The sequence below is a fragment of the Miniopterus natalensis genome, chromosome 2, assembly GCF_054644295.1.
Source record: "Miniopterus natalensis isolate mMinNat1 chromosome 2, mMinNat1.hap1, whole genome shotgun sequence".
In the NCBI taxonomy this organism is placed as follows: domain Eukaryota; kingdom Metazoa; phylum Chordata; class Mammalia; order Chiroptera; family Miniopteridae; genus Miniopterus; species Miniopterus natalensis.
The window spans coordinates 136,391,801-136,417,540 of record NC_142082.1 but is presented as its reverse complement, the minus strand read 5'-3'; the positions used below and the strand labels follow the sequence as shown (position 1 = coordinate 136,417,540).

The 25,740-nt window shown below is 51.1% G+C and overlaps 1 protein-coding gene and 1 pseudogene across 1 annotated transcript; both read right to left on the bottom strand.

The window, feature by feature from the left end:
- On the bottom strand, nucleotides 1–18,845 carry CTDSP2 (CTD small phosphatase 2). Its single transcript, XM_016224446.2, has 8 exons — nucleotides 18,743–18,845; nucleotides 5,615–5,763; nucleotides 4,059–4,097; nucleotides 3,524–3,625; nucleotides 2,915–2,971; nucleotides 919–1,011; nucleotides 593–778; nucleotides 1–394 (listed from the first exon to the last, which is right to left on the bottom strand). Exons 1-8 carry the CDS (start codon nucleotides 18,804–18,806, stop codon nucleotides 269–271), a joined length of 816 nt encoding a protein of 271 aa, XP_016079932.1. The 5' UTR covers nucleotides 18,807–18,845; the 3' UTR covers nucleotides 1–268.
- Nucleotides 18,846–23,718: 4,873 nt separating this feature from the next.
- LOC148093829 (cytochrome c oxidase subunit 5B, mitochondrial-like) lies at nucleotides 23,719–24,912 on the bottom strand (annotated as a pseudogene).
- Nucleotides 24,913–25,740: the final 828 nt, after the last annotated feature.

The window sequence follows — 25,740 nt, the reverse complement described above, 5'->3', positions numbered from 1 at the left end:
CTCTCACTCACTCACTCACTCACTCACACTCTCTCTCTCTCTCTCACATATCTCAGGAACCCAACTCAGGGATTAGGCAGGTTGGGGTATCATTGGTCTGACATTTGCATACTCGGCATCTAACCTGTCCTAAAGTTCTTTCCCATCACTTCTATTTCCAGGCCCCATTTGGTGAGATGCTCCAGCTTCTGCTCTGTCAGGCTGGTCATAAAGGCACAGTGTAGGAAAGTCCCCTACTGGGATGGCCATTGCTTGGAACCAAGGAAGGCTAAGGGGCCCGCAGCTGCCCAAGGCTGGTGTAGACATCTTCTGCTCCGCTCAGCTCCTCAAAGATTGGGATCAGGTTCAGTAATTCAGTGTCTGCCATGTCATCAAACCAAGACTGCACGGGCACCTGGGGCAGGAAAAAGGCAGCATAAACCTCCCAGATGCCAGTTCTTCCCTCCCTTGCTCCAGAGCCCCTGGAGGCTGGCTGTGTCCACCTGGGATGGCATGCTCTTCTGGTAAAGTGCAAGGGTCCCCCGCCCACTTCCCCTCCCACCTAGGGCAAGGACTCTCCCAACCCGTGTGTGGGCGTATCTGGACCACTCACTGCATTCTCTGGATGGAAGATGTAAGAAGCAGGCGAGTTGTCTAGAATAAGGGTTTTCCTCAGGTCCCTTCCCAGGCGGCTGAGGTCCTTGACATAGCAGCCCTGGTGGAACACACAGGACTCACGGAACAGGCGGGCCCGGAACACCCCACACCTGTCCAGCAGATCTGTCACAGGGTCAGCATACTGAGAAAAGACAAGACACTTTTGTTTGGATGTGGTCCTGGTTCCCCAGTGGCAATCTGGGGACCAGCAAGGGGCTGCTGGACCACCCCTGTAGCTCCCACACTGCTCCCAGTTGTTTTCTCCCCTCCTGCCCCAGGTACCTTGGCCAGGCTGGCAGTGAAGAGAACACATTCAAAGAGTTCCCCCATCCGTCTCAGGAACTCATCCACATAAGGCCTCTTGAGCACGTACACCTGAGGAAAAGCACAGAGGCTTGTCAAAGGCATTCCTGTGAGGGTGAAGCTTCACAGCATCAGCCTCTGTCACCACTTCTAAAAAAAGCAGCAAGTGGTTTCAGACCTTACTCTGTCCAGGCTCCTGCACCTCAGCCTCTGGGACCTCCTGGCTGGAAGCCTTCTGCCTCTCAGGCCAGTGTATAGCATCACCTCCTCACCAGGCTTCTGCTGGCTCAGCGGTCCCAGCCTTGACCCAGCTCAGGAAGAAATGCGTGCACCTGTCCTGGGAGCCAACTCTGTCCAGCGGCGAACCATCAGCTGCCTCCAGAAACAAGTAATCAAGAATAGGCCTCACAGATGGAAATAGCCTATCCTGGATTACTTGAATCCAGCCACAGCCTCTGTGGGAGCTTCCTGTCCTTGGCTCTGGCAGGACAGTCTGTCCAGGTCACCATCAGGCAAGGTTGCAGAGACTTCCTGGAACCTCAGGCCCTCACACGTCTTTGAAATGCATCAGGAAGAAGTGACTTCCCCTCTCAACGACTGCAGACCAAAAGCTCTTGCTCTAATGCCCCCACCCATTTTGTACTGCTCCTGCCAGACACCCCTAACACTCGTGTCCACCTTTCATGATATCACAGATTTTGGCCTAACAGATCCATTGGCTACACATCCCTCAACAGTATTCATGCTGCTTTCCTGCTTCCAGGCTCTTGCCCTCTCACCCAGCTGACAAAGGTGCTACTAGACCCTCTCCTTCAAAGCTCCTCTTATCTGTGTTACTCCCTGCTCAGAGTATGGACCTGCCATGACACCCCCTCCTGGAGCTGGCCTGAACTGGCCACCAACTCCCTCTTAGATCTGCAGCAGGAATCCACAACTTGGCTCCTATCATTTGCCATTTCTTCAACCTTCCACAAGTTCCCCTTCTTCTTGGCTCTCCATCAGGTTCAGCATCCCCTCACCACTCTGCTGAAATCCTGCCTTCTGCAGGTAGTCACCCTCACTGTCATTCCTGCCCCGCCTAGAAATACACAGTATATATTTGCCCGCCTGAAAACATGCCTTCATCTTTTCCCTGTGGGTTCTGTACATCTCTACACCCTCAACTAGACTGTGTAGGGCTGCTGGACTGAGGCCGGGCAGTCCATAGGCTAAGCCTAGTTCTGAGCAGGGGCTGGTACACCTCAGTTGGGAGGTGGCTGGTGCTGGTGAAGAAAGCCTTTGATGGATGCAGGATAGTGATGACAATGCACGGAAGCCTCAAACCCCATTCTTCTATAAGTAACTCTACTATTTGACCAGGCCATGCAAGCAAGTGTCAGGGCTACCAGGGCACTGTTCCTGATGGTCCCTGACTCTCAGGCCAGCTGTCAGGCCTTCTGGGTAAGCATTTTCAGTAAATGGTTCCCCGCTATCAATACCACATAGCCCTTAACCCCGGGCGGAGCAAGTTATGCAGGGCCAGAGCCTGATCTTATTTAGATTCAAGTGCTCTTTACTTTGACAGATGTGTACTGAGCACTTAATGGGGAAGAATCCAGTTTAGGGATCCAAGGGGAGGGGAGTAGGAGAAAGTGTCACAGAGGAGACGCCTCACTGAGGAGGAAGAAATTCCCTAGCTAGATGAAGAAGCTGGGCACGGGGAAGAAAGAAAAACAGCTAGCACTGGCTTCCTTGCCTGGAACAGGCAGAGAACCAACTATTCAGGATTAGAGAAAATGTAATACAACAGTAGTCGGGGATGAGGAGCTAATTTTTTTTTTCTTTTTTAAAGATGAGAAAGCCTTGAGTGCAAAAGTTACCAATAAAAAGGAGAATGAAGTTACTGAAGGGGATCAACTGATGGAACACAAGCCCTGAGAAGAAAAGAGGACCCCGAGCCCTTTGGGCTGGATGTGGCCTGGCAGGCACAGCTCACCTGGTGAGTGGTCCCCTCAATCTCTACAGGCACTATGAAGTCGGCGTTGTTGATTGGCTGGAAAGGAGAAAAGTTAATGAGGTTGGTGTAGTGGGAAGGAGACAAGAAGCCTCTGCCACAGCCACTGCACTATCACCTGGGAGGAGTGGGAACAGATCTTAGAGGCTCCAGGAAGCTCCTCCTGCCAGCCCACTAAGTTTTCACCCCAGCACAAGCTGCAATGTCTTTTCTGGTTTTCCCCCTAATTCTACCTGAGCTGAGAGTTTCAGGGCCTTCTTGAGTTAACAAACTTTTGACAAAACAGAGAAGAGCAAGGTCCAAGGCTGATTCAAGCCCTCTTTTAGGCCTGCCCTGTACACAACCCTGGCGGAACTCTGTGCTGTGTGATGAGGCAGTGGAGGCCTGCTGGCAGTGACTAGGGGGGAGCAGGGGTTCCTACTCAACATTCTTTGGTGTAGTCTCCAGATATCTGTGATGCCAGTGTGGCCGAAATGCTAGAGGCCCGGCAAGTCCCATCCTGATCACTCTTCTATCATCTTTAGGCCACCTTAGCCAGGGACATGAGACAGCCCAAGATGTGTGTAGGAGGGGTTCCAGATGTCAATTTACCTTAAAAGAGCTATGCACAAGGGTTTCATCCAGGTCAATGACCACGCAGATCCTTCCTTGATCTTCCTCTGTCACCTCTGGGAGCAGGCAGGTCCCCGGGATCTAAAACCAGAACCAGGCTGCTGAGATCTACCACCAAGAAAGCCCAGCTGTTCCCCTCAGCAGAACTCTGGGAAGAGCCAGGCTTGAGAAGAAGAAAGCCCCCAAGTTCAACCCAGGAGAGATGCCTCTTGAAGGCCAAGAGATTGAAAAAGAAGAGATAAAGCTGGCTCCTTGGCCTCAGCTTCCCACTGGACTATGATGTGACCTGGACATTGGAGATGGAGGCCAAGCTGGTGTGGGATGGACACCAGCTGTCCCCCCAAAATCTACTTCCCTGCACATGATGGGCTCTCAGCAAATATCTGGAACAAATAGCTTCACAGGCTGGGGAGGTGGCCAGCCAGCCATGGAGGAGTAAGGGCATTACTCATGGCGTTAGCAGGGATCATGGGATCTTGGAGTTCTGAGCACATACCCAGTTAGATTCACTTACCTGATAAAACTGGTACTGGAGACACTGGAGCAAATCAGACTGCAGGAGAAAAGGAGCCGGTCAGTGCCAACACCAATGCCTCCCCCAACCCGTCTAAAGCCCGCTGCTTCTGCCTCAGGCCAGGAGGGTAATTATCTCCCCCAAACCCCAGCCCCCTAAAAGGTACTAACATGTCAAAATTGACTTTTCTTAAGATCTGGGCAGGGAAGGCCAGAACTTTCTTTCCACATTAAGCCTGATGAAGGGTGGAGAAGACAGCGTCCCTGCTCTTCGCTGCCACTGCCTCTCAGTTGAACAAAGTGAGGAACAGGGAACTGAAGTGAGTGGTGCAGGGACACAGAATCAGAGCCAGAACCAAAATGGGAATTCCTCACTGCGGTGGTTTAGCCACTTGCTTAGTCCTGGAATGCAGGCTTCTCCTTGAGAACATGTATTTTCTATGCCCTCCTTGGAGGAGACAATTGGGGGAGGTAACTGAACCTCTAAAAAACAGAAGCCAATGAAAATCCACACTATGGGTCCCAAAATGGACGGGGAGGTGGAGTGCGAGAGATCAGAATGGCTTTCCTACCTTTTGCTAATAACAAAAATGTCATTATGGTTGTAAAAAGTAGTGTGTTCTTAATGAAAACCTTGAAGAAAAATTCAAATCTCAGTATTTAAAAAACTTAATTTGGCATTTTAGTGTACTTCTTTCAAGTTTGTTTTAATAGTCTTTCTCCCCTTTACTCTATAATGCATTCTGCTTTTTCACTTAATGTTGCAACCCAATCCTTTTCCATGTTATTATGAACTCTTTGTAAAAATCAATCGCTCAATACTACTGTCACGTTGTACTACTGGATAATGAAGTGATTTTTCACTGATGCACATGTCATTAGGCCGGTTTTGAGAGACAGGAAGGACAGCTAGACCTTGGTGTTTCGGAAAGTACCAATGACATTGGGGGCAGTTTGGTCAGGGCTGTGCCTACCCTTGAAATGCCAGACATATTTACTGGTCACTGTGAGGATCAAAGACACCCACACATTCCCAAATCTCTCTCACAGGTATAGGTGAGAATGCTGGAAGGGGTTATTAAGAATGTGGAAGAATTTAAATTCCTTCGTTCCCTGAAAGTCAAGTAACTTGGAAGGTAGTTTTGCATAGTAAAAAACAAACAACAGACACAGGATTGGCAGCCAGAATTATCTGAGTTGGAAGCCTGACACTACCATTTATTAACCATTAACTCTTTAGGGGCTACATACACCCTCTGGGTCTGTTTCCACATCTGTACATAGGACTCTGTGAATCTCCTTACAAGTTCCTGGAACCTGGAAGGACCTGGACTGCAGGGGCCCTCAGAAATGACAGGGACATCAGATGGCCCATACCACAAATGGGAAGCAAGAGGAAGATGATGAACCAACTATGGGTCCATCAGAGGAAGGGCCTCTTCTGAGCCAGAGATCTTCGTGACCTCAGGCAGGGCTGCTTGTCTACTTGCTGTGGACGCATGGACCTCCACTAGCAGCTCCCTCCTTCATGGCATCACACCACCCCAATCCAGCTACCTTAGCAATGGTGTTGGCTTCCTCCTTGTATGCGGAGAGCTCAGTGGAGGAGTTTGACTGGCCAACATGCTGGGCGCGAAAACAGCAGAAAAGGGCCTTGAAGATGTTACGTCCGCGAGGCTTTTTAGGAGAGGACTTGGAGACCAGGCCTAGAGCAAAAGGAATGATGAAACATTAACTAAAGAGCATCCCTGTCCACAGGTACCTCCCCTAACCCTGGTGCCGTACCCCCTTCTTGTCTGTAAGCTCCACCAGTGTCCACAGTATGTGCTTGGCCAACAACCAAATATAGTCAGCAGTGAAATGTATGTTTATTCCAACATCTTTTCTCTAGAGCAAAACCAGCAGGAATCTCTACTTTCTGGTTTGGGAAATGGGCCATAGAAAATTTGCTCTTCATTTTATTGGGGGGGGGGGGCAGTCAAAGATGGCACCAGGTATAGACTAGGTATCCTCCTGCTCTGGTAGCAGCATACTGAGGGGGCCTTCAAAATTAATTCACAAAGATTCCAATCCTCCCTGACCAAACCTGTTCCCACAAAACTACCCCTTCTAGACAAGACAGTAACCTAGACCCCTTCCCTTCAAGTTAGTGGAGCTGTAGTCCTGGTCAGGCTCAGCTTCCCTAGCTGCTGGATCAGTGGCAGCAGAACTGAGCCCAGACTAGGTACAGCAGACTAGAGAACAGAAGAGCCGCAGCCCCAAGGAAAAAGCTAATACTTTGTTCATACTCTTGCCTTCTCCCACACTCCAGCCACTTTCCTTAATATTCCTTTCTCCTAATCTTAACCTAGAGGCAGATTAACCCCTTGGGACACACACATCCAGTGTCTGGTTCTAGTCTGATGTCCCTGCTTCCAGACTGCAGCTGCTTATCCTGCCTTGATAATTCAGGCTTTGGAAATACAAAGCCATTTTAATAGAAGGCTTGGCAAACAGCCCCAGAAAGGCCAAGTTGATACAAAAAGCTATGGGCATTAAAGGATGAACCAGAAATGACTTCAGAATACAGCGTCTTTTTCAAGTTTCTTTTGGTTTTCAGATGAACTGTTCTGGCAACTGTTGAGCAAGAGTTGGAAGACACCATGGGTGCTGTGGCCAGGAGGTGGCGCCACACAACCACTCCCCAGTCTCCTTTCCCCAGGCCTGTGTGGGAGATTAAACCTAACCCATTCCACTTTAAAGCACACCGTAAACTACTGTGCAGGAAAATAAACGCTGGAAATGCCAATGTCTCTGTGGAGGAAGAAAAGACAAACGGAATGTGGCAATGAAGACAACTTGCTGTGTTGTTCCTTGTAAGAAGGGGGAAGGCAATGTGGTGGGGGCCCCCCAGGAACTCCCCCACAAGTCCTCACAGCATGCACCGCACCACCACAGTGGCCCTTGCAGAGGTGATAGAAGAACCATTTAACACCCAGGTATTGGGCAGCCTGTGCCCCTGGAGAGGAGAAAACCAAAATCTATTCCCTAGGACCATGGGTAAGGAAATGACCGCCAAAGAGTCAATCAAGTGGCAGTCAGCGCGGCCCCAGGACCACTGACTTAGCTCTGACTCAACAGAAAGGTGGAAGGGTGCCTGCAGTGCAGGGAGGGTATCCGTGGGTTGGTCAATGGGTCCCCCAAAGCTCACTCTCTCCCCCGCCTCCCTGTGTTAGGTCAGATCCCTTGAAACTGGTATGACCATTAGAAACTTTTTAAAAAATGATCAGGCCTCTCCAGCAACTACCCTAAAAACCTGGATATTGCTGTCGAGCTCCTGGCCCCAGTGGAACCAAGATTTCCAGGGACTGGGGATTTTGTCGGGAAGGAAGAAAGTACATTGGGGACCTCTGCCCAAGGCCGCTATATCAAGGAGAAAAATGTTAGAGCACAGCCCAGCACTTAGACAAGCAGGATGAGAGGCTCCTTTGAATTTTCCTATTCACAATAATCTGTGCAGAAACTAGAGGGAAAAGACAGCCTCTCCACCTGTATAACCCACATTCAATTCCAAGCCCAGGGACTCAAGCAGATGCTGATGCAAAGCTCCAAGACCAAAGCTGAACCTTCACTTTTCCTTTTTGGTTTATGGTTTCTTCACGCAGAACCACAATCAGAGGCTTAACCCGGGCACTGAGGCTTTCTTAAAAGGCCACGCAGCCCAAGCCTTTCCTGAAGAGAGGCCATCAAGAACGCACTCAGCATCTTAGTGACAGATGCTGTGAAGGCTGAGTAATCCTGAGAGGCAAGGAGGTGAAAGGGGCAGCTGGCTGGGGCCACAGAGAGGCCTCGCTGATGTCTACAGCGGGAGGCCCAACAGGCAGAAGTGTTTCAGTCTTAGGGAGCTTGGTGAGGTGGGGCTGGGGGCTCAGCTTGGTTTGGGCTCTGAGGGGAAGAGGATCTTCTCAAAAACACAATGTGACCAGGCAGACCCTGGGCCTCAGAGCCACAAATGCCTTGGCCTTGGGGGCAGGCACTCCAAACAGAGCACAGAGCTCTGGAGCCTGTGGAGGGCACCCCAGACCCATAACAGCAAGGTCAATACTCCATACTCCCTACCCTTTTTCCCTGTTGGAGCCCCACTTCCTTCTGTCCTTCTCCAGGTTGTCTGTCCTCCTTACCTTTATAAGTGCTGCCACTGAGAATCCATCAGGGCTTCCTCAGCCTCCCCCCAACATGGCTGTCTCCTGACATGGCCTGCAGTGGCCTCAGCCAGGTACATTCACCAGCCTCCAGCTCTCTATGTAGCAGGTGCTCAATAACTTTTACTGGCTGTGTTAACTGACTCCAGGGGCCTCCAGGGCCTGTCCATTCTACAGAGCCAGGACCTGTGGAAGTATTCGCTGGTTTGCAACAGTCCAGAAGAGTTAGACGCAGAAAAGGTACCAGTGTGTGAGAAGAGGAAGGTGGGCTCTGAAGGAGCTGAGCACCAGAGGCAAACCACTTAAGTCTTTCTGGGCCTCAGTCATGTTTACTGAGCACCAAAACACTTGACATCATTACCTCATTTAATCCTCACTAAAAATCCATCTGTAGGCACTAATCCCTCATTTCCCAGAAGGGGAACAAGCACAGAGAAGTTAAGTAACCTGCTCAAGGCTACACAGGTAGCAGGATAGCAGAGCCAGGATTTGAACCCAGGTCTCCTTGAACCTAGGGCCCCCAGCAGCTCAGGGGCATCCTGTGTGTGCACTCCTGCAACAACTGGGAGGTTGTGGGGCACTCTCAAGGTCTCTTAGGGTGTTTGCTCTATTCCTCTCTAGGCTGGGCCAGTAAAGCATCAGTCTAGCCCCTCCTCCTTGCTGTTCTCTTGGGTGGGCATTGAAAGGTGCAAGGGGTAAAACAGTACAAGGCTCTGGAATTCCATTCCAGGGCTCGCCTCACCCACACCCCAGCCCTGTACCTGCTCTCCCTGGCAGTTACCTCTGGGAGATCAAGACAATGGAGGATGGGAAGGGGGAGGAGCTGGAGCCAGAAGCTTGGGTCCAAGGCCTGCTTTGCTTGCCCCGCTGGACATGGCTCAGCGGTTGAGCATCGACCTAGGATCCAGGAGATCGAGGTTCGATTCCCTGTCAGGGCACATGCCCAGGCTGTGGGCTCGATCCCCAATGACTCTCTCATATTTATGTTTCTGTCTGTCTCTCTCCCCCTCTCCTTTCCTCTCTCTGAAATCAATAAAGATATATTCAAAAAAAAGACCTGCTTTGCTCAGTGGAGAACACACACCAGAGTGGGATCTGAAACTTGGGTCACAGAGCCTTTCAAAGGGCTCCTTTCAGCCAGCACTCAGCATTGTGTCCCTGACAGCCAGGTGCAGGCCAGCCCCCACCCCTCTGTGTGTGATGGGGAGGGGCACTGGCCCCCTCCCCAGGAGTGCACAAGATTTACAAGCCTGTGAGGATTTCACTGCACATGATTTCCCTGAGGGAAGACAGGATTCCAGTGCGTGCCATGTAGCCCCATAGCCAGCTGCTCTCTCTCCTTCATCCTATTGCTATCTGCTTTGCGGACACCCAGCCCTCCTCTTCTGCCCAGCTGCCGATGTGCATCTGCTCTCCCTGCTCCAAACATCTGGCTTAGGGCTGGATGTCGGAGAGGACCAGCACAGAGCTAATGTGGGGAGCTCTGGCTTAAGAAGAAAGTGTGAAAGTGACTGAGAACAGGGAAGCCAGTTCACTACTGCAAGACTTCCTACTGAGGCAGGATGTGGGTCCAGGCTCTGAGGGTCACCTGTGATGGGGTCCAGGCTCTGCTAGTAACTGACTCAGCCACACAGCTTCTTTGAACCTTAGTTTCCTCATCCATTAGTTGGGATAACAGCAATACCTCACTCCTAACTGAAATAATAAACAAAACTTACTGTCTACACAGTAACATACTGTGCAAACTAAAGCTAAATGTTGTGCTCATTTTAATTATCTAAGGAGAGATGACCACTACCTGACAACACTGCACGCCTCATTCCAGGAGGCCAGATCTCCTTTAGGAGATCAAGATCCCTCCTACCTCCAGCATGTAGTTAAAGCTCAAGAAAGATGATGAAAGGTGACAGAGGAGCTCTGATCATGAGCAGGTTTCAAAAAGTTCAAACAACCCCTATTCCTTCTCCCAAATCCACTACAAAAGTTGTTTTCCAGCTTGCAACTCCTGGGCTGATATTCTGCAAATAACAGGAAAGCAGGTGAGAAGCTGTTTCACTTGAGATCTGCCACCACAGCCTCCGAGAAACACCAGATGGGGACATTTATTTGCCTCTGCCTCTTAAGAAGCCTGAGCATGTACATGCATGCGCGCACACACACACAGATGAAGACTGGCTTTGCCAAGACAATACTATTTTTAACCTTCTTCTGAAGGTCAGGTTCAGATATCACTGTTGCCAACAACACAGCTTTGTGTCCCAGCAAAGGAACTCCTTACACAGCCACCCGGGATTCAGCAGAAGGCAAGCTCTCAGGCTACCGGATTTTAGTAAGCCCACTCATGTAGAAGGATGCTTTTTTGGTTCATCCCTCAGAAGTACTTTCTTCTCCACCATCTCCCATACCCCCAAAGGATTTAGTCTGGCTATCACTATAAAATGGCCTCTCTGAGGGGGCCTCCCTCCCCTTAGCTGTTGGAGGAAGGAGAGTATTTGGAGCATTTCCGGCCCTTCTTGGCCAGCTGCCTGGACCCTGCAGCCAAGACACATCTGATTTGGGGCTTCCCGTGGAGAGGATTCCTCCCAGGTCCTCAGCAAGGGGCATCTGTGCCTTGGCTAAGGACAGGCCCTAAAATGCCAGGTGGACGGAAGGGCTCTTAGACCAGCAGGTGAGTCAGCAGGGAGCAAGAGAGTGAGATGCCTAGACATCCCACACAGAGAAAAGCCTGGAAATAATGGGGAGGGAGTACCAGTTTCCACAGTGTCCAAAATGCTGAGTGTTCTTTTTGGATAACAAGGCAGGCAGGGCCTCACCCAGCTTAGCAACAGTTCCCAAAGTTCCAAAGAGTAGCTGTGAATCTGATGGCATGGCCTCCCCCCGCCCCCAAAGGATGTATTTGGGAAAAAGAAAGGATTGCATTCCAGTACATGCAGCCATGGTAAGCCACATGCACAGAGAGAGCAAGAATGGCATGGACTTCGTGTCTCCATTAGTTCTCCTTCCCGGGGCAGAAGGGTTCCCTGTATTGCGCTCTCTCTCTCTCTCTCTCTCCCTCTCTCTCTCTTTTCTGACAAAGGATAACTTCTTTCCATCCTGGGTCCTTAATGCCACCTGTGGGGTAAGAGTGGGGGTCACGGGTCATTGGCTACCTTGCCTTCTGTCTTTTCCCTGCCCTTTAACAATCTAGTCACTGACCTCAACATAGGGCCTCAATTTTAAGGACTTACCCTCAAGAAGGACTCAGTTTTGGGAGCGGAGGATTCCTGACAACTTTTAAAACATGATTAAGATACTCTTATCAATTTCAGAAACAGCCAAAACACCCTCCTGGGCCGCTCTCATATACTTTAGAAACACGCTGGATGGGGGTGAGGTTCCCAGAAGAAACAACAGGTCCTGGACCAGAGATGGAGAAGCCCCCAGTTCCACATTAATGTAATTTAATGGCCCACATCAGCAGCAGGAGGTTTTGCCCCATGCAGAGCCAGCTAGGGCAGAGGTGTCATCATGGAGGACTGGAAGCCATCTTTGCCCACCCTGAGCCTCTCTCTCCCCACTTAAGGAGGTGCTGAGCAGGCCCTGTGGGAGGCTAATAGAAACCTGCCAAGCAGGACACAAACACCCTCTGGATGGCCGATTCAGCCCCCGCCTTGGCTCTCTGCCCTATTTCTGAAATGCTTGGATCAGGTGAAAAACTGAAGAATCCAGTGCCTCTTTCCCTTCCAGTTATAGAAGCTTGATTAAGGTGACACATGTATGAGAAAGAAGAGCGAAGAAGGCACAAGACAAAGCAAGGGACTCTCAACCATCTCTCCTCTGACCAGTGAACAATAGCGTGAATACACAAGTTACCACAGACTTCGCATTAAAATCCCCTGGCTCTGTCAAGTATAAGCTGTGTGGCCTTGGGCCTCAGTTTTTTCATCTGTAAAATGGGAAGACTAACATTACCTATTTCACAGAGCTGTGAGAATTACAAACTGTGTGTCCTGGCCCTAGTAAATGCTCAGTAAGTGTCGATGCTAGTCATTAAATACAAAGTACTTTCATATTCTTATCTCAATCTCTATCTCAAAATGTGCACATTGAAAGAGACCATAGAGACTTTTTCTCATTCCAGAGGTTACACAGAGGTAGCGGCAGGGCCAACCCTGGGAAATGGCCTTTCCGGGACCCCACCAAAACCAATCACAGCTTCTCTTTCACATACACATACACACACAAACTCACTGGGGCTAGCCAACCAGTTCCTTCCTTCCTTCCTTCCTTCCTCTCCTGGCTGGCCTCTGCAGGAGGACTGGAAGGAGTCAGCCAGGAAGGACTGTCAGGGAGTCTGTCTCACCTCTAGGGACACTGACCTGCTCCTCCCACAGCACCTCAGCTTCATCACATGGGACCAATCAACCAGCATAGGTGTACCCACCTAGAGAGCACTGAGCAAGAAGCTGGGACACCAGGATCCTGCCCCACTTCAGCCTCTTAGCTCTGTGGTCTTGCCTAGGGCACCACCTTTCTTCAGTTCAGTTTCCTCACAGGTCAATCAGGAAAGGTCTGCATTGCAAGGTTCCTTAGCAGGTGGCTTTGACTTACCTGAAGCTTGAACTCAAAGGCATTTAATGCTAGGAACAGTGCCTGGCCCGTGGTAAGTGTTCTATAAATACTGCCTGTGATCATTATTGGGTAAGCAAGGATCGTTACTCTGTCCATGCTTTCTGAGAAAACTTTACAACTTCCCTTTAGAAGCCACAGGATCTTTAACAAACAGCAAAACTGGATCTCTCCAGGGACTCTTCCTGCTCAGGGCTAAATAGGCAGTTGGGGCCACTGCTGTGCTTAGCTGGCTCTTCTCCAGGGACACCTGTCAGAATCACAGGGAGCATTTGGAACATGAGCACGCCCAGCCCACCTGCTTATGCTCTGATTCAGTAGCACCCAGGTGGGGTCAGTATTTTTAGTAAGTGTCACAGGAGCATCTGATGTGTGTCCCTGACTCAGACGTCATGTCTAAAGGTTGCCAGTGGTCCTTGACTAACCCTTCCAGGACCAGAAAGTGATTCAGTCAGAGTCCTCTTGGCCCCTTCCCCCACCATATCCCACTGGCTCAGTCTTTGCAGGTCTCAGAGGACTTGTGCCCTCAGGCTTGGTTTTCCTTTCTAGGGCCACTTGCTCTATACTATCAAAATAAAACCTAAGCCTGCTGTCTCTTCCTAGGGTCACTGTTCCTGTGAAGGAAGGGCCCTTGCCTCATTCTACTATGGAAACACAAGAGCTGAGATCCACCATTTTGGGAAGGGGATTTGCAGGCCTGTGTTATTCAATTTGAGCTTTCTCATGAATCTGGTTGGCTCTCACTGGGGTTAGGGCCACATTTGTTTCCTGAGAACAATGCAGAAAATAAAAGAAGGTACAGAATAAAAAGAGAGTAAGAAGAGCAAAGTCTGATGTGGGGACAAGAAGTAGTCAACTAGGAGTACCTGGGAAGGGAAAGGAAATGTCAGGAGGTCCACACAGAGATCAGGACATTTGCACCTCCTGCCCAGAGGGAGGTCTGCATACTTGCTGGAGAGTTCCCACTCTTTGTAGGCATAGGCCACTAAGACCTGAAGGTCTGGGCACTTTGCTGGTGGCATGGACTCTGTGCTAGTTGGCCTCTGGTCCAGAGAGGTTTCCAGTTCTAAGTCAACTAACTTTTCCACTTTGATTTCTACTAGTTCCTTCCTAAGTTTTGCATGTTAATGAGCTCATCTGCATCCCAGTTGGGAACTATTCCTCCATTTCAGACAGGGAGAGAATCATGTCAGGGCCACACCCAATCCCATGTCCCCAAAACAAGTGAATTAATTCTGTGCTTCCTGAGCTGGCCAGCCTGAGAAAGGATGAAAAGCAGTTTTATGCTGCTTTTTGTGCTTTCTCATTGTTGTATCCCAAAACCACAGCAGCAGAGACATAGCTTAAGAACATCTATTTCTCTTCAAAACCCATTTATTTTTCTCTCGTTACTAGAATTCCCTACAAGAAATCTGAATCTCGCTGGGTTCATTAATTCTCAAAGCAAATGCAAACAGTAAGAGAATGTAGCACACAGTTGTCTCAAATCTTCATTATGTTCACTTCTGAGAGGCCAAGCAACTGCTCAGAAGGTTTAGACTTCAGAGACTCTTCACAGGAGGTGCATGGCCTCCTGGCGTCCTCCCATCTCCAGATGCCCAGGCGCCAGGCAGAACTGCAAAAGCCCCTAGGCACATACTACTGGCATTAGTGCAGATAAAATCCCACCCCAAGTCACACTGGCACAAAGAAGGGGTCTGTGTAGCAAGGTCGTGAGCTTGATCCTTCCAGAAGGCCCAAGCCCCCACATCAGTGTCCCCTCTGACCCTTGGCCACCTGTCTTTAACAATAAAACCCACATGACTGTGTGCTGAGTGCTGTGTGTCCTGGGGGAATGGAGGAGGTACTGAGTAGCAGTGGTCTAGCTGTGTAAAAAAAGGATGTTAACATTACAAATCACCTAAGTCCCAGGCATTATAGACATGTAGATATCAATATTCCTATTTTACAGATAAGTTACTCAAAACACTAAAGTGATCTGTCAAGTCTCATTGTAAACAGTGAAAGCAGGGATTTGCACCCAGGCCTGAAGCAACCAATTTTGCTCCTGGAAGAATTCTTTGAAGTAACAATGAACACTTTAACTGCTGCCCCTGCCTCACATCCCCACCACCACCTATTCCAAAATGGAAATAGACAATACCCTCAAATTACCCAAAAGCTAGCAGGAAGAAAATTGAGGAGGAAGAGAAAGGAACATATTTGTATATAAGTATGATATATACATATTATCTCTCCCATACTTAGTTAGGAACACTTCTAACACAGCATTTACCAGTTTAACAAAGTCCATGATCATAAGGGATTCAGAAGGGGACTGACCTCTCTGTCACCCAGTTTCTTTAAGACCCTAGAGTTGAGAAGGAAGGAGACAGGAACACCATCCTCTCTTGCCATCTTAGGGTTTTTCACAGCAATTCCTAAGTCCTGCTCAGTTGATAGCTGTTAAGTCATATTCGGCAGCAGAACTGCAAACTCCCCGCCTCAGGATGTTAGGCATTTCAAACTTCATTGCTGAGTTAGCAGTACTCCCTTGAGCAAACAGAAGCTCAAGTCACCCCACAGGCCACTACCCACTCCAAGAAAGGGGGAGGGGGAACTCTAAAGGAGGCACAGGAGCAGCCACAAAGAGGCCAACACTGAAGACTGCGCAAGGAGGGAGAGGAACCAGAGGGCAAGAGGAGCCAGCTACAAACAAGCACCGTGGACCCACAAGAGCAAGCTAAGGAAGAAAGCCCCAAAAAGACTGAGCCTAAGCTTTTCAAGTTAAGGGCCTAGCTACAACTACAGTGAAAGGTGTTTGAGCTTTTTCATGAGCGAATAAGGCAGAAATTCTCCCTCATGGGGAGGAGAAAGCAAGAGCTAGAAAAACCTGCCACAGTCCTGATTCTTAGGGATGGTGAGCTACTGGAACCTGTTCAGTTGCACATTTGAGAAGACAACTCAAGGCATTATCCTCCTCTCCCTGAAAGGAACATCCATCTCCCGAAAAACCAAAAAGGTCCAAAGGTTCCGAATCCCCAAAGGGCCTATGAGTCACTTTGTGCTCTCGAAGAGGCTGTCTCCACCCTCTCATCTCACACTGGGAGGTTACAGGGGTGGCCTGTTTCCTTGGCTTTCCCCACTCAACCCCAAAGCCCATGGCCCAACCTCTCGGCAATGGGGCGATACCCTCATATGGGGATTCAATAAATGGCCATTCTCTGGCCAAACTGGTAACTTTTCTTTTCTACTTTGGATATTACACACAACCCTGTCCTTGCTGTACCAGGAAGCCATTTCACCCATCTGTCTGGGAAGATGATCCAATTTTGGCTCTTTTGTCACCAATGCTTTCAGCAACTTTCTTCTACTTCCCCTACTGTAATTACTTTTGAATCATCAACACACCCAGCCAGTGCTAAAGCTCTGAGAAGAGAATGCCAAAAAAGAAAAACACACAAAAAAACAGCCCTGCAATGGCAACAACTTCACCATAAAGAAAAACCACAACCACTTAAGCTAGGAGCAACTTTTTTCTAGAAACTAATTTATTAATAAATTGCCTCACACTCCTTCCCCTTTCTCCAAAGGGAGGAGGGCCCAGAGATGAGGTGCTATGGGAGGGGGGTGCAAGGAGCTCCTAAAGGACCCAATTAAACGTTTGCTCCCTACCTCCACTTTTTCCTTGTTTGTAAATGAGGGACTCAGAAAGTTGGCTTGCTGGTTGCCCAAGCAGCCCGAGAAGAAAGTATGCCTTGTCTGGAATGCAATCAAATTACACAGAGGGGAGAGAGAGAGAGACCCATGGCTGCTCGCTTAAGAATTCAGATTCCTCCAGGGATAAATCTGAAGGAAAAGCCACACAAAGGAAATGAAGACGTACCTTCAACCAGCATCAACTAAACACTGTCAAGAAGCCAGCTGCTTTGCCTTCTACTGTCATCTATTCTATTCCCTGCCATTGGCTCTGAGGGACGAACTGTCCAGCTCAGAACTCTAAGATATCCCTTCAGCAATCCAGCTTTCCCTCATTCCTGGTGCGGTGCCCTCACCAGGAAAGCACCCTTGTAAGCCCCTACAGGAAGAGGGGACCTGAGGCGGGAAGCACAGGGTTTTCTTCCCCTTTCCCATCAACTGCCACCTCTGGAATCCTTCCACACTCATATTTCTTCAGCTCTGGCTAGCTCTTGGAGTCCTTTCCTGGGGTGAGGTAGGACAGAGTGAGAGTCAGGAGTGAAGTGATCAACACGGAAAGCCTCCCCTCTTCTGCCCACAGCGCAGCTGAGCAGCCAGCGGAGGGGTGAAGTTGCAGCCTGGGTCACAGAGCCTGGTTAGTGATGCAGCTAGGGGGGCAGGGAGTCTGGGGCTTTGGAGGGGCTGGGCTCTGAGTAGCGAAGGTTCTCCCCCTCCTCAGAACAGCCTTATTTAAATAAGAACCAGTGATAGGGAAGCATACAGTGCCCCCCACGGGGGAATTTGGGGAAGGCTGACACCACCAGCCGAGCTTCTATGCCCCTAGGCAGGCTGGGGGAGCTCCTTGTTACCGAACAGGGAGATCTGGGGCAACACGGAGACCCCGCTGCTGGCCCCCCACCAGGCTCTAGGCCTCAATGAGTTCCACTGCAGCACTAGCCCTTTAAGCCCCGTTCTGGGGTGGGATCCAGGAAAGGGCAATAATTCCGAATTTGGTCCCAAGAGCGTGCTCTTCCCAAACTCATGGCCAGGTGGCCCCAGTCAGAGAAGTTCTCCAGAAAAAAAAAAAAAAGAAAAAAAAAAAAAAGATGCTAGTCCTTACTCCACGCAGATATTCTGTCTGCTCTTTTAGACACATTCCTCAAGGCCCGAAGAGGAACGCAGGGGAGGGGGCAAGAGTTTCGGGCCTCCACCATGGCCAAACTCGAGAGAGATCCCACCCTCGGGTCCCAATCTTTCCCCGCCCCGGAAAAGGCCGAGGCCTCATCCCGCTCGGGTCCCCAAGCCCACCCCTGAGGGCCCGCCCGCTAGCCCCCTCGCAGCAGCTCCACCTGGCCCTCAGGAAGGCGGGGGCCGCGAGCCGCTGCCCACAGAGAACTCGCACTTTTTCGCTCTGCGATTCAGAAACACGCCGGGTCTGATGCCATCCGGCGAATTATGTAACCAGGGACACCGCTCCCAGGCTAAACAAACGCGGCTCTGTGTGCAGAGGCGGCCCCGGGGAAGCGCACCCGGGCAGGGAGGGGCTCAGGCCGGGCCTCAGGGTCGGCGGGTTTGCTCGGCGAACGCGGCGGGAGGCGACGGTGAGAGAGCCCCGCGCGGCCGAGGTCCCGGGCCCAGCGCAGGCCCGCGGGCGGGCCAGGTCGGGTCCTCCAGGGCTCGGCCCCTCCCCCCCGCGGCCGCCCCCGCCTCCGGGCTGTGAACTTGGTCCCAAGTCCCGCTGGACTACGTCAACGCCCGCTGCCTGGGCGACCGAGGGCTTGGAGGGGGGGACCTGGAAGTCCCGGCTCCATTCCAGCTCAGGACCCCTCGTCCCCCTCCCCACCCCTCTCCCCTTGGTCCTAGGGCAGCGGGCGTAGTAGTGCGGGAAAGTGACGACCACCCCCCAACTCTGAGGGGACGGACGCGGGTGGACTCGTGCTTCCAGCGCTACCCCTCAGTCTCTCTTCCCGGGGGGGAGGGGGTACAGGACCGAGTGACAGCTGCGCAGATGACGCCCCTCCCCCTCGGGAGCCCGGAGCCCGGGGCCCGTACAATCCCCCACGGGGGTCTGAGTGAGGACCTGGACGCGTGGGCGAAAGGACTGGGGGTTCCAGTCGGAATCGCCCGTTCTGAGCCTCGGGAGGTCGGGGTCCAGGACTCGGTTTCGGGGCTGTGTTAGCTGCTAACCCCCTCTCCGATCGGGGGCGACGCAAAGTTTTGGGAAGTTGCTTGCCCCTACCTTGCTTGGTGAGCACCAGGGCGTCTTCCCTCCGCGCCTGGGTGATGATGGAGCCGTGTTCCATCTAACAATCCCGCGGGCCCGGGCTGGCTGGGCGGGAGGACCGGCGGGCGCGCGGGCTGGGCTGGGCTGGGCTGGGGGGCCTGGGCGGGGGCCCGCTCCGGCTCCTGCTCGCGAGACTCGGACTCCCACAGCTGTTCACATCCCTGCTCTCATTCCCTCCCTGGGCCGGGAAGGGAGGCGGCCTGTACGGAGAGCTGGCGGCCCGGGCAGCAGCTCCCCCGGGTGCCCCCGGCCCCGATCCCCCGGCGGCAGCTCCGGGCTCCTCAGTTTGGGTCCAACATGGAGAATCCGGAGCGAAAACAAGAGGAGGAAATGGGACACGGGGCGGTTTCCAGGCTCCCCCCTCCCCTCCGTACTCCAGATAAACAACCCGCGGCTGCAGAGCCCACCCCCGCGCGCCTCCCAGCTCTCGACTCGGCCTCTCCACGGCCCACCGGCGCTTCACGGTGCAGAGCACTGTCCTAGGCCCCAGGACCCTCTGTCAGTGAGCAGCAGGGGCTGCGGAACATCCGGAGCTTTGCTATTTTGTTACCGAAAAAGCAAATCCCCGAGGGGGGTGGGGTGGAGGGCGGGGAGGCTAGCAGGGGAGACTTGAAACCGCTCCGGCGCTCCTATTGGCCCTCTCCGAGAAAAGGGGCGTGCCCCCTCCTTACTATGCGGTGCGAGGACCCAACAACATTCCAGTCGCTCCGGCCACGCCCCCGGGCCACTCCCCTTTCGCTCAGCAGCTGCCTCCCAGTCTCCTCGGCCACACCTCCTTTCCAACAACTTAAAAGGACACTCCAAAGCTCACGTTTCCCAACTCGGTGCTGGGGTGTTCCGGTTTGTGCGTCTTTTTTCGGGTAACCAGGGCAAGCTGCGAAGCCTAGCCCAGGTCTGGCCATGGTGGGAGGATTCAGGGCAGTTCTTTTACTTCCTGATTGGCCCTCGAATCGTGGACCCACTGTTTCACATAAAAGAGGACAACTATCGAATCCCGAAAGACGGACGCTGGACTCCAGAGTATCAGCGCTGGAACTGACCTCGTGATGTCAGACCCCCACACTTCAAGTGAGACTTGAGGTGCAGGGATGTGCGCAAAGCCACTTATTTGCATTTAGGGTTTCTGCCTTTCTCCCCTCCTCCTCACCCACCCCTGCCCCCTTCAGTCCCCTCTTCCCCTAAGTACCAGCCTCAGTTTAGATGGATGGAGGTCTCTAAGGGAAGAGCTTCAGGTCTGTGGACTTGTTGGCCTCCCTCCTTGCTCTTAGGCCCCAGGCACCCTCTGCTGGCTATGGCTCCTGGACTCTTGTGGGTCAAAGTGAGGGATATACATTTGTCCCCAAGAAATAGGAGCTTCAGCAAGGCAAGTTGCGGCTCTATATCAGGTGTTTTCCAGTGAACTACATCTGACCACAGGTGACATGGAGTGCTTTCCAAGGAAGGGAACAGTTAAAGTCAAGGCTGGCAAGAGTGATGTAGAGTGAGGTTGCACTTGGTGACTTCTGAGCTACTTCCAACCCTAACAGTCTATGATTCAATGGAACTCACCCTGCCAACGAAGGAGCTTCTAAGAAGGTCAGGACTTTTCTGGTCCCTGGGGAGTGGAGGCAGCTGATGGCCTTTCCTGCTGCAGTTCCCATTGCCCAGCAGCATACGCTAGGTTTCACTGGGGGTGGGAAGACAAGTAAGTCACATCTTAACTAGCCAGGTACTGTCAAATACCTGCTCCCCTCCGGTGTATGTTTTTGTGTGCCTTAACAGTACTCATGTGTGCTTGTTCCTACACATACATACACAAAAACCTTTTTACATAACACCATTTTAATGGAAATGCTGTTTTCCCAAAATCAAAGCTGTTACAGAGGATCTGAATGATGCTTATGTAACTTTAAAAGCTGAGTTTGGGTACATCCCAATTCATTAACAGAAGTGGAAAGGGGGTAATTCTCACATATTAATTTACCTCCCATCATTATTAAAACAATAGACTTCTTAAGGTAAATCTTCAATAGGTTGCTAAGGGGCCTTTTTGGGTCCTGCCCCCACCCTCTTGAAAGGTAGCTCAGTTGCAGTGGGAGGCAGAGGAGTGAAGGCAAGAGCAGGGTTTTGAGGGAGATGTGCTACCCAGAGCTATATAGTGTTAGGCAGGACACTTCACCTCTCTACATTTCCATTTCCTCATCCACAGAAGCAATCCCTCCCTATTTTGTAGTTTACAAAATACTTTCACATACATTATCTGTCTCATATGATCTCTTCTTTAGGGTTAAGAGAGGAAATGCCCATTTTGTAGATGAGGGAACAGGGTCTGGAAAGTTTAATGGACTCACCTAAGGTCTCACAGCTTGTTAAGAAGAAAAGGCAGAACTAGAAGTTGTCTTTAGACTTGAAGACTAGAACTCTTGACATTTGACCATACTTCCTTTCCTATCTATAGGATGGAGGAGATCCTAGTTACTGTCTTTTCTTACTAACTCTGACTGCATCACCTCCTCTGGGAAGCTCTCTTAGATACCCACTCTCACATCCCGGCTTTATAGCTCCCCACATACTCTCTCAAAGCACTAAGCATCAGGTCTTGCAACTGTTAGCTTGCTTATTGGCCTCCCAACCAGAAAATGGATTGAGACTAGAGATTGTATTATTCATTATTGGGTCTCCTGTGCCTAGCATAGTGCCTGACACAGAGCAGGCTGCCTTTATGTACTTATTGTATGAGTCTTGATTCTATGTTTTAACCAGTGTTTTTTTGTCCAGTGATCCACAGCAAGAAACCCATTTTATATTGTGAAGTACTTGAAATAAGTTTCATGGGGACAATATTTATCCTTGCAATATGGACACACCCTGATATTTTCTATTGTATTTATTGTAATCTATTTCATTTTTTTAAGGTGCTGGCCGTAACCCTCTAAATTGATTTCATGATCCACTTCCAGGTTGTGATCTACAGTTGGAACAACACTGCTTTCATCTCCTGTTTGCTGTGGATACCGTATGGGGAGCTCTAGCTGTTCCTGAAAGGTGCAGAGGAGATGGCCCTCAAGTACCTCTTGCTTTGAGGTCAAAGAAAGGTTTATGTATAAGAAAGCAGACAGAAACTCTTCTAAGACCTTAGGCACAGGCTGTGAATAGAACCCAGGGTGGGGGTGGAGGGTGGGGGGTATTAGATGAGGGAAGGTCTGAGAGGCCTGGTGTCGACCTCTGTACCTCCAGAAACTATAAAGGCAGTGACAGCTTTACTGGAGCCTGGAACCCCAAAACCCAGATAGGTAGGGGCTCTTGATGGCATGTGCATCTCACTGCCCTGTCCCCAGATTATGGGTCTCCATGACAGAAAGCTGTTTGGGGTCATGATGGGCCTCTTTCTTATAGTTAAGAGGATGAGGGAGGTGGGAGGCAAGTGGACATTCTAACTTCTGCCTAAAACAGTCTTTAAAATAACCTCCTGCCTCCAGGCCCTGGGGCAGTTGCTGGCTGTGTGACTTTGGGTAGGCTGGTTAGTTAGGTTCAAGGGTGATAGCTGAAGCCAGGGCTCTCTAGGCCTAACAGCTCTCCTAAGAGAAAGCTATGGACCCTCTCTGGTCACCTATCTGTTGCATTCCTTTACCTCACCTTTTCCTCAACTGCTGAGAGGCAATTTGGAAACAGTACCCTTCCCCCACCTCAGTGCAAAAAGTGGGGTGGTGAGGGTGGGGCTCAAAGGAGTGGCAGTCCCTGTCTGTCACCCATGTATACTCCAGTTGGACTGGGTGTTCCTGAGCCAAGGTTTGGGAAAGGGAAGCAGAGCTGGAGAAACTTCCTCTGTGAATTGCATGTTTACTCTAAAACACTGTCAGCGTTGAGCTGATGGAGACCTTTCATAACCTTATGGTGCTGTTGAAATGTTCCATTAAAATTAAAAGAATTTTTGTTACAAATGGAAAACATCCATTTTCTTGGTTTCTCTGATTGTTCCTGCAGTCTCACTTCTGTTTTGTATTGTAATTGGGAAGGTGGGGTCTCAGCTCCATCGTCTGGAGCCCTGTGCCTTCCTGTCATGAGGCTTGTGTGGTTCCTTGGTTCCATCCTGGCTGCACAGGGCAAGATGCAGGGGGTGAGGTGGGATGGGTTGAGGGAAGGAGACCAGGTGACAGTGACTGAAGAGCTATGGGGGTACCAGATGCTGGGGCTAGGGAGGAAGGGAGAAGCCTGTGGAAATAGGTAGAAGCTTCTCTGTAGAGTAGCCTGGGAAATCTCACTAGGGCTCAGATTTGGGATACTGCATTCTGCAAGGTGCAGGCCTGCTCATCCATCGCATCCCTACTACTTAGTTACTTAACCTCTTGATTTAGTTTCCTCATATTAAAATGTGGATAATAGTAGTACCTACTTCATAGGTTATTGTGAGGATTCAAGGAGATAATATATCTCATTTAATGAGCGAGCGCCTGAAACACTGGAAGTGTTTAATAAATATCACATCATCAGCCTTTCCTCCAAACCTGGTCCTTCTGCATCCATCATCTGCCCAGTTCCCCAAGCCAAAACCCTGAGGCCACTCAAGACTCTTCCTGCCTGCTCATAACCATCCCCCAATCTGCCCTGAAGACCAGTGGCTCTTTCCCTCACAAGTATTTGTGTAGCCTTTTCACTCTTTCCATTTCCACTGCTACTATCTGAGGGGAGGCTGGCCACAGGCTCCTAATCAACCTCTGCTTCTCTAGGTCCCAAATCCAAATCCATCCCCAGCCCTCCTAGGAGATGCAAATCTGGCCCTGTCTGTAAGGAATGATTCAGCAGTTCCCCCAAGACTTTCAGGACCAAGCTCAGATGCCAGCTCTGGCTCCTGTTGGCTTACCCACCCCATGTCCCACCCCTTCCCCACACTTTTTTTTGGGGGGGGGGAGCCAAAGCAATGGCTAGTGTTTTGAATGAGTTAGTGCAGGGGCTCAGTGGGGCAACTGGTGGAGCACCAGCTTATAATGGGTTCCACAGTTAGGGCATTGCTAGGTTTCGCCTTTGTGAAGCCAGAAACAGATGACAGCACTGTTATCTTCTTCACACATGCAGCCCGCTACTGATTTGTTGGTGCTGAAAGATGCTATATAGGTAGTTAGGCAGACAATAGCAGAGCAAGGACGTTGGGCCAGGTACAGAAGCTCATCAGTGCAGAAAGCCCTGGTTGCCCACCAAGGGGCAAAACTGGGAAAACAAGAGCCTCACCACCAGGATGGCCTTTGCTCCCCTAGCATATTGCTGGTCACGTGGTTTTAGACCCCTTGACCTATTCCTCCCTAAAGATAACATCTAGGCCTCAGTTGTATTTCAGCTCCAGGCCCAGAAAAGCAGCAAAACCAGACAAGCCAGGCAGTGGCTGCCTCAGGACCAGCTGCATTGACTAATAACACCCTGCTTTGCCACAGACCAATCAGTGGAGACCATGACCCTGGAAGAGCACACCTGGAAAGTGGATGAATATTCCATTGATATACTCGCCTGAGACCTCCCCTAAGGGTTCCACCTGCAAGAGAAAAATAGGCTCAGGACAAAGGACCCCTCATGCTCTCCCCACTAGGGGAGCAAGCCAGTGCTGCCACCTTCCCTCTTCTTTCCTCCGAAGGGACCCCATGCGACTTACAGCCAGGGGAGCAATGGGCAACGGCAGCTTCTCCCAGGCTTACCCCCTGAACCTGTCCCCAAGGCCCCCTTGTCTCTCTGACTGCCCAGTGAGCCAGGGCAGCCCAGCCTAGGCTCTCCTCTTACTTCTTCTATGCCCTTCCTTGTCTCACCGTCCTAAGTATATTTATGCTGCAGTCAATAAATTCTTGCTTTCTTTTCTACACTGTCTCTTGATTGAAATATTTTCCTCAAGAAGGCAAGAACTAAGGTCTCCTCACCATCTCTCCAGTAACAGAGGGGACTGAATTCGGGTCTGTCTTGGTGCCCAAAGCTGCCTTTGGGGCTAGCACATTACATAGGTCCAGTATCTTCCATGCAGCCATCATAGCCTCCCACTCCAGCCCAGTCTCCTGGCCATCAGTAGGAACACCACCTCTAGAAGCAGCGGCCACCCCTTTGGGACCGTGGGCCCCCAGGGCCTGCACAACCAGCGCTCCAGCTCCACAAAGTAACCTTGAAGCCATCTACAACAGCAGCACTTCCAGGACAGGCTCCAGAGGCAGGCGGCCTCTTCCCTAAACTTAAAACTTTCTTTCTAGAAGTACTAAGCACCAGGGACTCTTTGATGCCCTGTGCCTCCACATTTTTGCACAGGCAATTCTCTCTGCTGGGATGCCCTTCCCCCTCGTGTGATGACTCCTCACCCTTTAATATATGATTCAAGTGCCAGGTCCCAGCCTGACTTAGGTGCTCCTCTGTGCTCCCCTATTTTCTTTCTGGTTTCCTTGACTGTTCCCCCCACTCCTCTGTCAGCTCCTTGAGGGCAGGGACTGTCTTCCCCCCCACACACCTCTCTCATGCCTTTGACAGGGCCTGGCATACAGTAGGCTCTGTTGGAAGGCAGTCCCAGCAGGCACCTTCCTCTCTGGGCATTGCTGATCTCCTGGGCCACTGAGGCAGGGAGTCTGGGAGGTGCAATGCCAGCCTCCTAAGCACTTTCTCCACCACCCAGGACGGGGGAGTTCCAGACCCGGGGCTGAGCCTCGCGGCCTGGCCACCACCACAGGTACGGGAGCCCCGTCCTATCTAACCAGGGCTTTGTGAAAACGACCGACAGACCTCACCCAGGGGTTCAGAAAGGGCGCGTGGGGTGCACGCACTCGCAGCAGGGCACACCTTCGACCTCCCATCCCACGGACAATGCGCCAGGCTGTAAGATAGGGACGAGTGGAACTATTTGGGGCGGGAGCCAGCGGGCCTGTCTGGGGTTCCCTCCTCCCTGGATCCTGGTTCCACAGGAGCACAGCCTCCCCCTCCCCCACCGAGTCGTGGGCAGTCACGTGACCTGCGCC